General features: G+C 43.9%; 1 protein-coding gene across 12 annotated transcripts; it reads left to right on the forward strand.

The window, feature by feature from the left end:
* Positions 1-10,548, forward strand: LOC112227948. 12 transcript variants are annotated; one of them, XM_024392987.1, is made up of 12 exons: positions 1-205; positions 1,358-1,414; positions 1,526-1,778; positions 2,214-2,912; positions 3,040-3,234; positions 5,331-5,618; positions 5,746-5,831; positions 5,961-6,067; positions 6,331-6,474; positions 6,784-6,906; positions 7,576-7,845; positions 9,460-10,548. In XM_024392987.1, exons 3-12 carry the CDS (start codon positions 1,624-1,626, stop codon positions 9,673-9,675), a joined length of 2,283 nt encoding a protein of 760 aa, XP_024248755.1. In that variant the 5' UTR covers positions 1-205; positions 1,358-1,414; positions 1,526-1,623; the 3' UTR covers positions 9,676-10,548. The 12 variants fall into 12 exon arrangements, with proteins under 12 accessions (XP_024248755.1, XP_024248750.1, XP_024248752.1 ...); XM_024392982.1 differs by having other exon boundaries at positions 1-193; positions 1,358-1,444; XM_024392984.1 differs by having other exon boundaries at positions 1-193.
* The last annotated feature ends 30 nt before the right edge of the window (positions 10,549-10,578 follow it).

Below are 10,578 nucleotides of genomic sequence, written 5' to 3' on the forward strand. Positions count from 1 at the left end.
CTTTTTTTCAATGGTAAAATGCTGAGTATGACATCTTCATATATCAAACATCTTTGTTGTATATGTTGAACTGTCAAACACCCCCCCATTCCAGCAGAACGACGTTTATCAACTGGTTGCTGTATTTCACAACAAGTGGGACAACTGTAAAACTATATTTTGAAACCGTGTACAGCAGCAGTCAGCGTTGAAAGTAAGTAGACATGTGAGTGTCGAATGTACGTCGTTAATGTATATATCCTTAGCATTATGCTGTGTGTATGTTGGCCAAGAATCACATTTTTCAGCCCTGAGCTGTCAGGAGTTTCAGACCAAAATATGAAACTGTCGTGCGCTAAACTTCCTGCGTATGCAGCTATTTTGTCTCGAGCGCATGCTGCTTGTAACATTGTAGCAAACTGTTATTATTAGTCTGCAAGCTTAGCTGTGCTACAATGTTGGAAGGAATAACAGATAACCCTTATCCTGGCGTTCTCACAACAAATTATATGTAACGTTTTCCAAGAAATTTACGTCACAACATTTGTCATCAAATCTGATGGCTCGCTACACTACACATTTCTTGCTGTTGGAAGACACACCCTCCACATTTATTTATTGTACTTCCGTGCATCGGACGGGGTGGCACAAGCGTTGATCACGCCAGTCAGTTGAATTGGCTAAACAACATTCTCACGTTTCGAGGAGCGTCTATGACAGCCTAGCCGTGAATGATACAGTATGTTGTGTCTTTTCTGAAAATGTATCGAAACCGAAGGGTAATCGCAGCACCGGATTGTGGTAAACAAGCAACATCAAGGTGAGGTGCTGCTATTGCTCTTCGGTGTTTGCTTTACGGGATCCTTGGGACGGCCCTACTCAATTGAAGTGGAAGTTTAAAATGGTATGGACCTCCCAAGGATCCAGTGTTTGCACCGACCGTTTATCTTCTCTCCCACAGCCGCCTGCGGAGACGAGTCCTAATAGCGCATGCGCCTTTTTTTGTATATATATATATATTTTTTCCCCCTTGTAAAAAAGTGATTTGCATGCCATTGCTCCTCATGTAATTTTAGTCAGTATACATATATTCCAGTCAGTATAAAGATATAGGCTACTTCAGACAAGGGTAAAATAAATAGGAAATCTAATGTTGAATTTCACTGCATGTCAGTGGAGGCTGGTGGGAGGAGCTAAAGGAGGACGGCCTCGTTGTCAGGGCTGAAATAGTGTTAATGGAGCAGAGTAAAACATGTGGTTTCCATATGTTTGATGTGTTCAATACCGTTCCATATATTCCATTCCAGTCATTTTAGTGAGCCCGTCCTCCTATAGCCCATCCCACCAGCCTCTGCTGTATGTTCTCTTTTGCTCATAGGACCAACAATACATCCTGACGCTACAGTATGGCCTGGGCTCTCACAGCATGGAATTGGTATCCTCTCTCTGTCCTATAGATTTTTAGGTCAGGTTTTTACAAATGCTCTGAACAGTTTGTAATGGACCTAAAATCTCTATTTCTGAATAAGCTCCTCCAATTCACCAGGGTAGGAACCAAGACTCTGTGGATTTCAGAGTAACGTTACAACATTTTACCCAAGACCTACTTTCGAGAGGCAGAGGGTGTGCATTGTCTAAGTGGGAATGGGAAACTGGTGTTGTCCTGCTGCTAGTCCCTGTGACAATGTGGAGGAAATAAGTGGGTTACTTCATGGGGGTGTCGAGATTCCAGCATCCTCATCAGAATGTGGAGAGGTCGCTGGATTCCACAATGGTTCCGAGGAAGATTCTGAAGTGAGGTAAGATTATGACTCAACACTGCCATTGGTTACCTAATTAAATCAGTCATTGATTGGACTGCAATCAAAACCCACTGTGCAAAAACTGGTTGAATCAACATCGTTTCCAGGTAATTTCAACCCCCATAAACAATGTGATGACATTGAATCAATGTGGAAAACTGATTGGATTTGCAAAAAATCATCAACATGAGGACATTTTGTATTTTTATTTCATTCAACTTTGAACCTAAATAGTTAGTTGACAACTCAACCAAATGTAAATCAAAACTGGACGTTGAACTGACGTCTGTGCCCAGTGGGAACACACCACTTGAATTAGCAAGTCAAACCATTGGCAAACACATGAAGCACTTGTAATCTTCCATACTTTTGCCTTGTAGTACATGTATTTTGAAACATGTTAGTTTTGTTTCCATGGATGATTTGTCGCAGGAAAACGGGAGGAGACAATGCAGAGGACAATAAAGACAAAGAGGTGGCTGTTGTGACTGTGCAGGTGTGCTGTAGTGTCCCTCCCAAAACCAATGGAAAGGAAGACATTGCCCAGCCCCAGACTATAGAGAAGAATGGACTCCTCCAGACAGAAGACAGACAGGCTGAGGAGCCGTCTCCCAACACAGGCACTGGACTCATAGCAAACTCCATCCTTACAGCACTGGACAAAAGCATTGAGGATACAGCCACAGAGAGCACAAATGTAGAAGCTCAGATATGCACTTCAGATCCTCCCCAGGGTCCCCTTAAGGAAGAGGTGCAAGGAGGAGGAGATGCAGAGAAGGTCCTGGCTGAGATAGATGTAGCTGTACTTGCTGAGCAGACCTCCACTGTGGTCCAGAATGAACACTCAGATAATATAACAGTTACACCTGATGCTAAGGACAAATGCCCTGAAGCCTTTGCTCCCAAAGCTGAGATACCAGTAGAATCCATTACCTCTGAAACTGTGGATGAAGATTCAACAATACCCCTCCACAATGCGGTGGATGTACTGTCAGAGCCAGAGAAGTGTTGTGACCACCACAGTGCCAAGACATCTCTCCCAGACTCCCAGCTCACCCCACCAGAGGCCTGTGAGAAGGCAGCATCTACCGACAGTGTCCCTCACCTGCCCTCATCTCCATCTCCCACTATGTAAGTCAAACGTCTATGGCTATAATGGCTGTAGCTTCAGTTCAAACCATTGGGATTTCTGGGTGACTCTTTGTGTATTCACAGTGTGCATTACATACATCTTTCCTCCCTGTCCCCTCGTGTATAGCACTGTGATAAAGGGGGTGGATGGTAAAGAGAATAGGAGCTCTGTAGTGCCCCTGAATGACAGTCCACAGGATCCTGAGGCTTCTCCAGCTTTATCAGGAGCTACGGAGCCCACACAGAATGGTCTGGTTCCCCAAAACCTCACTGGACTGGTGAAGGAACCAGTGAGAATGAGTCCCTCTGCGACCAACAAGAGGTGAGTAGACTAATATTTACAATGGAAATGTTCGTTATCACAACTTGTTGAAATAAACTGAATGATTTCAACTGTAAAAAAAATATATTTGGGGTTGTAATTTCCTTTGCCACCATTAGGGGGCATCCAAAGATCATAAAAATAATATCACACAACGGAATTGTGCAGGCGTGCTTTCAACCATCTATCTCTGTGATGTAATATGAAAAGAATGCAGTCCTTCATTTCCTAAAAGTTAAGCAAAAAATGACCATGATTAATAGTGAAATGAGTTTGAGGGATAGGAATTAATTACTCTTGAGTGGTCCACATTACTGTTCTCCTCTACACCTTTGGCATCTCAGCGTTATTTTGAGTGTAATTTGATCTATGTTCCATACTGTTTCCTGCTGTGAACATAAACTCAGCAAAAAAAGAAACGTCCTCTCACTCTCAACTGTGTTTATTTTCAGCAAACTTAACATGTGTAAATATTTGTATGAACATAACAAGATACAACAACTGAGACATAAACTGAACAAGTTCCACAGACATGTGACTAACAAATGGAATAATGTGTCCCTGAACAAAGGGGGGTCAAAATCAAAATTAACAGTCAGTATCTGGTGTGGCCATCAGCTGCATTAAGTACTGCAGTGTATCTCTTCCTCATGGACTGCACCAGATTTGCCAGTTCTTGCTGTGATTTGTTACCCCACTCTTCCATCAAGGCACCTGCAAGTTCCCGGACATTTCTGGGGGGAATGGCCCTAGCCCTCATCCTCCGATCCAACAAGTCCCAGATGTGCTCAATGGGATTGAGATCCGGGCTCTTCGCTGGCCATGGCAGAACACTGACATCCCTGTCTTGCATGAAATCACGCACAGAACGAGCAGTATGGCTGGTGGCATTGTCATGCTGGAGGGTAATGTCAGGATGAGCCTGCAGGAAGGGTACCACATGAGGGAGGAGGATGTCTTCCCTGTAACGCACAGCGTTGAGATTGCCTGCAATGAAAACAAGCTCAGTCCGATGATGCTGTGACACCTCCCCAGACCATGACGGACCCTCCACCTCCAAATCGATCCCGCTCCAGAGTACAGGCCTCAACGTAATGCTCATGTCTTCGACGATAAACGCGAATCCGTCCATCACCCCTGGTGAGACAAAATCGCGACTCGTCAGTGAAGAGCACTTTTTGCCTGTCCTGTCTGGTCCAGTGACTGTGGATTTGTACACATAGGCGGCATTGTTGTCGGTGATGTCTGGTGAGGACCTGCCTTGCCCCAGGCCTACAAGCCCTCAGTCCACCCTCCCTCAGCCTATTGCGGACATTCTGAGCACTGATGGAGGGATTGTGCATTCCTGGTATAATTCGGGCAGTTGTTGTTGCCATCCTGTACCTGTCCCGCAGGTGTGAAGTTCGGATGTACCGATCCTGTGCAGGTGTTTGTTACACGTGGTCTGTCACTGCGAGGACGATCAGCTGTCTGTCCTGTCTCCCTGAAGCCCTGTCTTAGGCGCCTCACAGTACGGACATCGCAATTTATTGCCCTGGCCACATCTGTAGTCCTCATGCCTCCTTGCAGCATGCCTAAGGCACGTTCATACAGATGAGCAGGGACCCTGGGCGTCTTTATTTTGGTGTTTTTCTAGAGTCAGTAGAAAGGACACTAAAGAGGCCTAAGTTTTCATAACTGTGACCTTAATTGCCTACCGTCTGTAAGCTGTTATTGTCAGGTGCACAGGTGCATGTTCATTTAATTGTTTATGGTTCATTGAACAAGCATGGGGAAACAGTGTTTAAACCCTTTACAATGAATATCTGTGAAGTTATTTGGATTTTTACGAATGATCTTTGAAAGACGGGGTCCTGAAAAAGGGCCGTTTCTTTTTGTGGCTGAGTTTAGATGATTCCTCACAAGGTAGATCAAAGTGTCGTCTTCTACAGTTGAACATTAGAATGGTACTAACATTGTGGCTCGCCTGAGGCCTGACTGTACGAGAGGAATGTGGTGTAAGAACATAAGACCATGACAGTAGAGATGCTCTTCTTGTGACGTGAAGTGCAAACGTATGCAATTCACAGAATGGCTTTCTCGACTTCTCTCTCCAGTCAAAACTCCTGTGAACAAGCGAAGGAAGGTACCCAGGGTGGATTGGTTGAAGTCCCATCTTTGGAAGACCTCTTAGATGAAGGAGCGGAGGAAGAAGTGCCAGAAACAAAGGAACAGGAGGATGAGGAGATGGAGAGTGCTACTGCAGGGGCCATGACAGGGGATGAGACGGGAGGGGAGGAGGCCCTAAAAGGAGAGGCCCATCAGGGGCCCAGCACCTCTGCTGATTTGGAGGTGTTACAAGTGAGGGAAGAAGATGGTCCTGCTGGGGACGATCTGGGAGTTAGGTTTGTCAATGTCTCTCTTTGTACCTTAGAACTGACTGCAGATCAGTGTCACATAATTGAACCAAAATGATCTTCTATTATTTGACATGTTAATAATAACATCATTAACTGTCATCCACTTTTTTAGCGAGGAAGACCTGTATCGAGGAGCTGAAGAGCTCCCCCAGGGGCCAGTTAAACATGCAGGCCCGGAGCCACTGTTTGAAATCACACGTCAGTTAATTTCAGATCATTTCCTTTTTACCAGAACACCAGTGTCTCCTTTAATGGTATACCCACAAATGTTTTGATTCAATATTTAGTATTCTCTTTCTCATTTTTTCTCTTCTCTCCCTATCTCAGTTCCAAAGGTTGAGGACCGATGCAGTCTGGAGCCAATGGTGGATATTATGTCCTACAGTGAGAGAGAGTGGAAGGGAAACACTGCCAAAAGTACCCTTATTAGAAAGGTCAGTTGATTAGCCAGTTACTATGATCTTATATTTTAAAAAGGAAATATGGGATTGGTTGCTTCATTTATGGACCTTTTTAAAGATGGAATCCGGAGTAGGGTGAAACGGCACCACTGACCACCACTGCTGCTGTTGTTGCGGAGCAGAGGAGCGACTGCGTTGTTGTTTTTCAAATACCAGATTGTCCCATTTTAAGATGAATATTTAGGACATTCTTACAAGATGATTCATACTAGTTTGCTCTTCCTGTCTGGTCCCAGGGTTACACTGAGCTGTCTCAGAGGTTTGGGAGCCTGAGACGGGTGAGAGGAGATAACTACTGTGCCCTCCGAGCCACTCTGTTCCAGGTGCTCTCCACCAGCACCCAGCTGCCTGTCTGGCTGCAGGACGAACACATTTCTACGGTACACCATGCTTGCATAACTAACGCTGTGTATGCTCTAAAACTTGTATATAAGTCATTAGCCCTCATACGGTCTATACCTACGACCCCAGTACCATGGACATTAGCTGCCTGATGGTCAGTATGGCTTGCCGTTATAATCTAATGTGTCTTGGTCACATTCATTAGTGCACACCGTAGCTAAACATTTTGCAATGGAAAACAAAAATGTGCATTTCTTATTAGACAAGTTCAAAGATGTCCCTCTCCATTTTAATCCATTTCTATCTGTTTGGTGCATAATGAATACAACCCTGTTTCTTCTCCACAGTGGCTGGAGGAGCTGGAATGCCTGATTGGCCAGTGGATGTTCCCCTCAGAGTGCAGACAGAGGGAGGGAAGCGAAGATGCCGCCCAACAGCTCAAACGCTACATGGAACTCCTCCAGAACAGGGTACCGCCCGTGCCTTCCTTACCCAGCCCTATGTACTGTACACGTTGTACTGTATTTAAGACGGAAACACCAATGTCTTTTCCCAGACTTTGAATGGAGACGTAGCTGATTCCCAAACCTTATGGTTGTAATTATGGCCACATGGGAGGGCGTTTTTAATGGCAGTTTTAGAGTAGTTTGTGGTGTACTGCGCTGACTGTACCCTCCCTTGCGGATTGCAGTGTTTTATTGAAGCAGCCTGATATTAAACAGGAGACAGGATAGATTGATCGTCAGTCTTCAGGAAACAGTTTAATACCTATCTGTGGAAAGTAGACTGTATCGCAACGTGAGACCTCTGGCTGGCAACAAACAGCCTATTCCACCTCTGGAGGAACTCTGTTCTTGATTAGACTTCAAAGACTTCTCCCTCTGTCGTTAGATGGTTGGTAGCTGTACCCTAATACCACCAACTAATGGGAAAATGGTGTATACTGTCACCTTCATATTATGGTGACAACTGACTGACACTGAAGTCATGAATTGCAAGAGAAGAGCAGTATGACATCCAGCCATAAAATGTTGACTGTGTGTGAATTGCGGTTGAGAAAAGAGCAATAATTCAATGTATATGATTTCCAGCCATGGTGGTGATGACTGTATGTGGCGTGTGTGTGTTGCTGTGCCCAGTGGCAGGCGGCGGTGGGCTGCTCCAGTGCGGAGGAGAGACTGTGTCTGTGTGAGCGTGTGTTCCAGGGAGGGGAGGAGGAGCTGGGCCTGCTGGAAGCCCTGAAGCTCCTCATGCTTGGCCGGGCCGTGGAGCTCCACACCACCATGCAAGAGGGAGGAGACGTGCCCGTCTTCTGCTGGCTTCTCTACGCACGCGACTCTTCCGACTGCCCACGCAGCTTCCTGTCCAACCACCTGAGCCAAGTGGGATTCAGCGGGGGGCTGGAGCAGGTGAGCAGCAGGTTGCTGTGGTGACGTAACACACAAACATGGTCCCGTCCCCTGTTCAAATGAACATGCATTAATACTTCTAGATATACATAAGCCCAAACACTTTCTCTAATAGGGTTTTCATAGGCATCAATTAAATATCTTTCAGTGTTGGAGTAGGGAACTAAATGTAGTTCAACTTGTCATTTAACTACATTTTGCAGTAGCTTGGTGGTAGTTGACCTAAATAAAATGTTTAGTTTTTTCAGTAGTTAAGGACTTTCTTGCCATGTAGAGGTGTAAGCTAACTACTGGAACTACACACTTTTTTTGCAAAAAGAAAAACTATGGATGAAGTTGACATTTGTTCTTTTTCATCATCAGACCTGCCCAATTCTCTTAAAACAGTCTTTGTTTAATAGACTAATCTGAGAATTCTGTTCTCGCAATTTGTACTCTGACATTTCAGATTTTCATACTACAATTTTTCAAAGTACTTTGGATGTTGTGAACTACTTTTTCAAAGTAACTGTAGTTAAGTAAGCTATATATATATTTTTTTTTAAAGCTGCAATATGTACCTTTTTGGGCGACCTGACCAAATTCATAGAGAAATTGTATTTGTTTCATTAGTCCATTGTTGATAGTCCCAAAATGTTTTGCTTGTCAGCAGTCAAAGTTTCAAGATATGCAACTTTCAAAATACAGAGATCTGACCCGTATGATGCTGCGTTTTGCATCATCATACGGATCAGATTTCTGTATTTTGAAAGTTGCATATCTTGAAACTTTGACTGCTGACAAGCAAAACATTTTGGGACTATCAACAATGGACTAATGAAACAAATAGCTTTGGGGTGGAATTTTCCTTTTTACGGGTATCTTTTGTGTAGCTTAACTTCTTCCAGTGTGAAGTAATTGGTAGCGTGGGAAAATATTTTCCCCAACACTGCAGGCTTTCCTGGCAGTTAAACAGTGGTAAACCAGGATCTTTTAGCTGGACTTTTCCCATCCAAACCCATAGTAGAGGTACCATTTAACCGGTAGTCATAATCAGTGCTGAGCAAAACAAGAGGATACAATAGGATGGGTGTGTTTTTGCTTTCCCACAAACCAAACCTTGAAGTCTAACATGCACACACTTGCACTGTACCATCTGTTCTTCTGTCCTCAACAGCAGTTCAGCCTAAGCCTCAGGGTCTTTCTGGATTGTTCAGTGACTCTTGGGAAGGTCAGAGCAGGCCAGAGATTAACATTTGAGTTTGGATTTGAAGCTTAGCATCAATGACAGAGCAGTATCTCAGGGAAGAATGTATAACATAGTATGGGCTCGATTCAATTCCGAGCTATAGCGCAATAGAATAAGGCAAGGTTCCCGCGTTCGGAGACTGCAATATGTCGGCTCAATCGGAAATGACTTTGATTTAACTCGCGCTATAGCGTTCAACTGATCCGAATAAACTAATATTCGAGCCCTGGAACTTTTAAGAGGCTTCTACAGATAAGTTCATTTTCAAAGACCTTAAACAATGGATCCAATACACCCACTAACTCTCAATACCCAATTTTCTAAAACCATAATGATGTTCTAAATATAAAGCGTCAACTCCCTATCTCATTGGTTCCTGAGTGTAGGTGGAGATGTTTCTGCTGGGGTATGCCTTGCAGTGCACCATCCAAGTCTACAGGCTGTACATGGCACACACAGAGGAGTTTATCACCTATTTTCCCGACGACCATAAGGAAGACTGGCCCTGTGTATGTCTGGTCACAGAGGATGACCGGCACTACAATGTCCCAGTGGGCCAGCCCAATGGACTCCAGGTCCCAGAAGACCTCAATGCAAGCTGATTGGACTCAAAGTCCCTGATTTGCCACTGAAGAAGCTGCTCATGGCAGGCAGAACAGAAAGCACTCATGTTGACTGAGTGAACACTGAACATATTCCTGCCTATTGACATTATGGCCCCATTTACACCTGTTAGAAAAAGAGCTTTTGGAATCTGACTAGAACTGATGATTAAATAGATATCAGATCACATTTTTTTTTAACAGCAGGTGTAAATGGGTACTAACACACCCATAAAAGGTGAGAGCAGAGTAGGCAGAGGTCAATTCTTCACAGCACATTTTAGCCTTGTTTGACACTGAAACCATGACCTTGAATCAATTTTAGCTACCAGTTAGTTATTGGTACTTAAATTTAGAAGTTTATTTTTTATGTAACTCATGAAATACACAATTTTATTGTAAGGTTAGCAGTAACTGCAATTTTAGATGGGTTAACTGGAGTACAGGAAGTTTGTTTGATAATTTGTCCCTGCGTCAGTGGCATGCCAGGTCTCTGCTTGCTGCCATACGCTCGAGTAAAGCTGTGGTATTATTTCAAAATGTAACATGCTGCCTTTAACCAAGGTGCTCTTGGAGAAAATGCATTGTGCCAATGTTGTTGCAAAATCCAGATACTGGCAACAGTTTCCTGGTTCATTGTCAAACCAGCAGCCTCTGAGTTAGGTTCTACATATGAAGCCTGGCCTGGTCCTCCATGTTGCCTTAAGTCATTTATGCACAATATGGGTGAACATTGGTTGCTGCCTGGAGACCATTTTGGTAAAAAAATAAAATGTAAAAAAGCTAACACTGATTATACCACTTGGGTAAACACTTTTGTGCAGTATGATTGCAGAGTTTTAAAGGAAATAAAATCAATATTTTCAAAATAAATTCTCACTACGTGTCAATGTTTCAATAGTC

The sequence above is a fragment of the Oncorhynchus tshawytscha genome, linkage group LG29, assembly GCF_018296145.1.
Source record: "Oncorhynchus tshawytscha isolate Ot180627B linkage group LG29, Otsh_v2.0, whole genome shotgun sequence".
Lineage (NCBI taxonomy): Eukaryota > Metazoa > Chordata > Actinopteri > Salmoniformes > Salmonidae > Oncorhynchus > Oncorhynchus tshawytscha.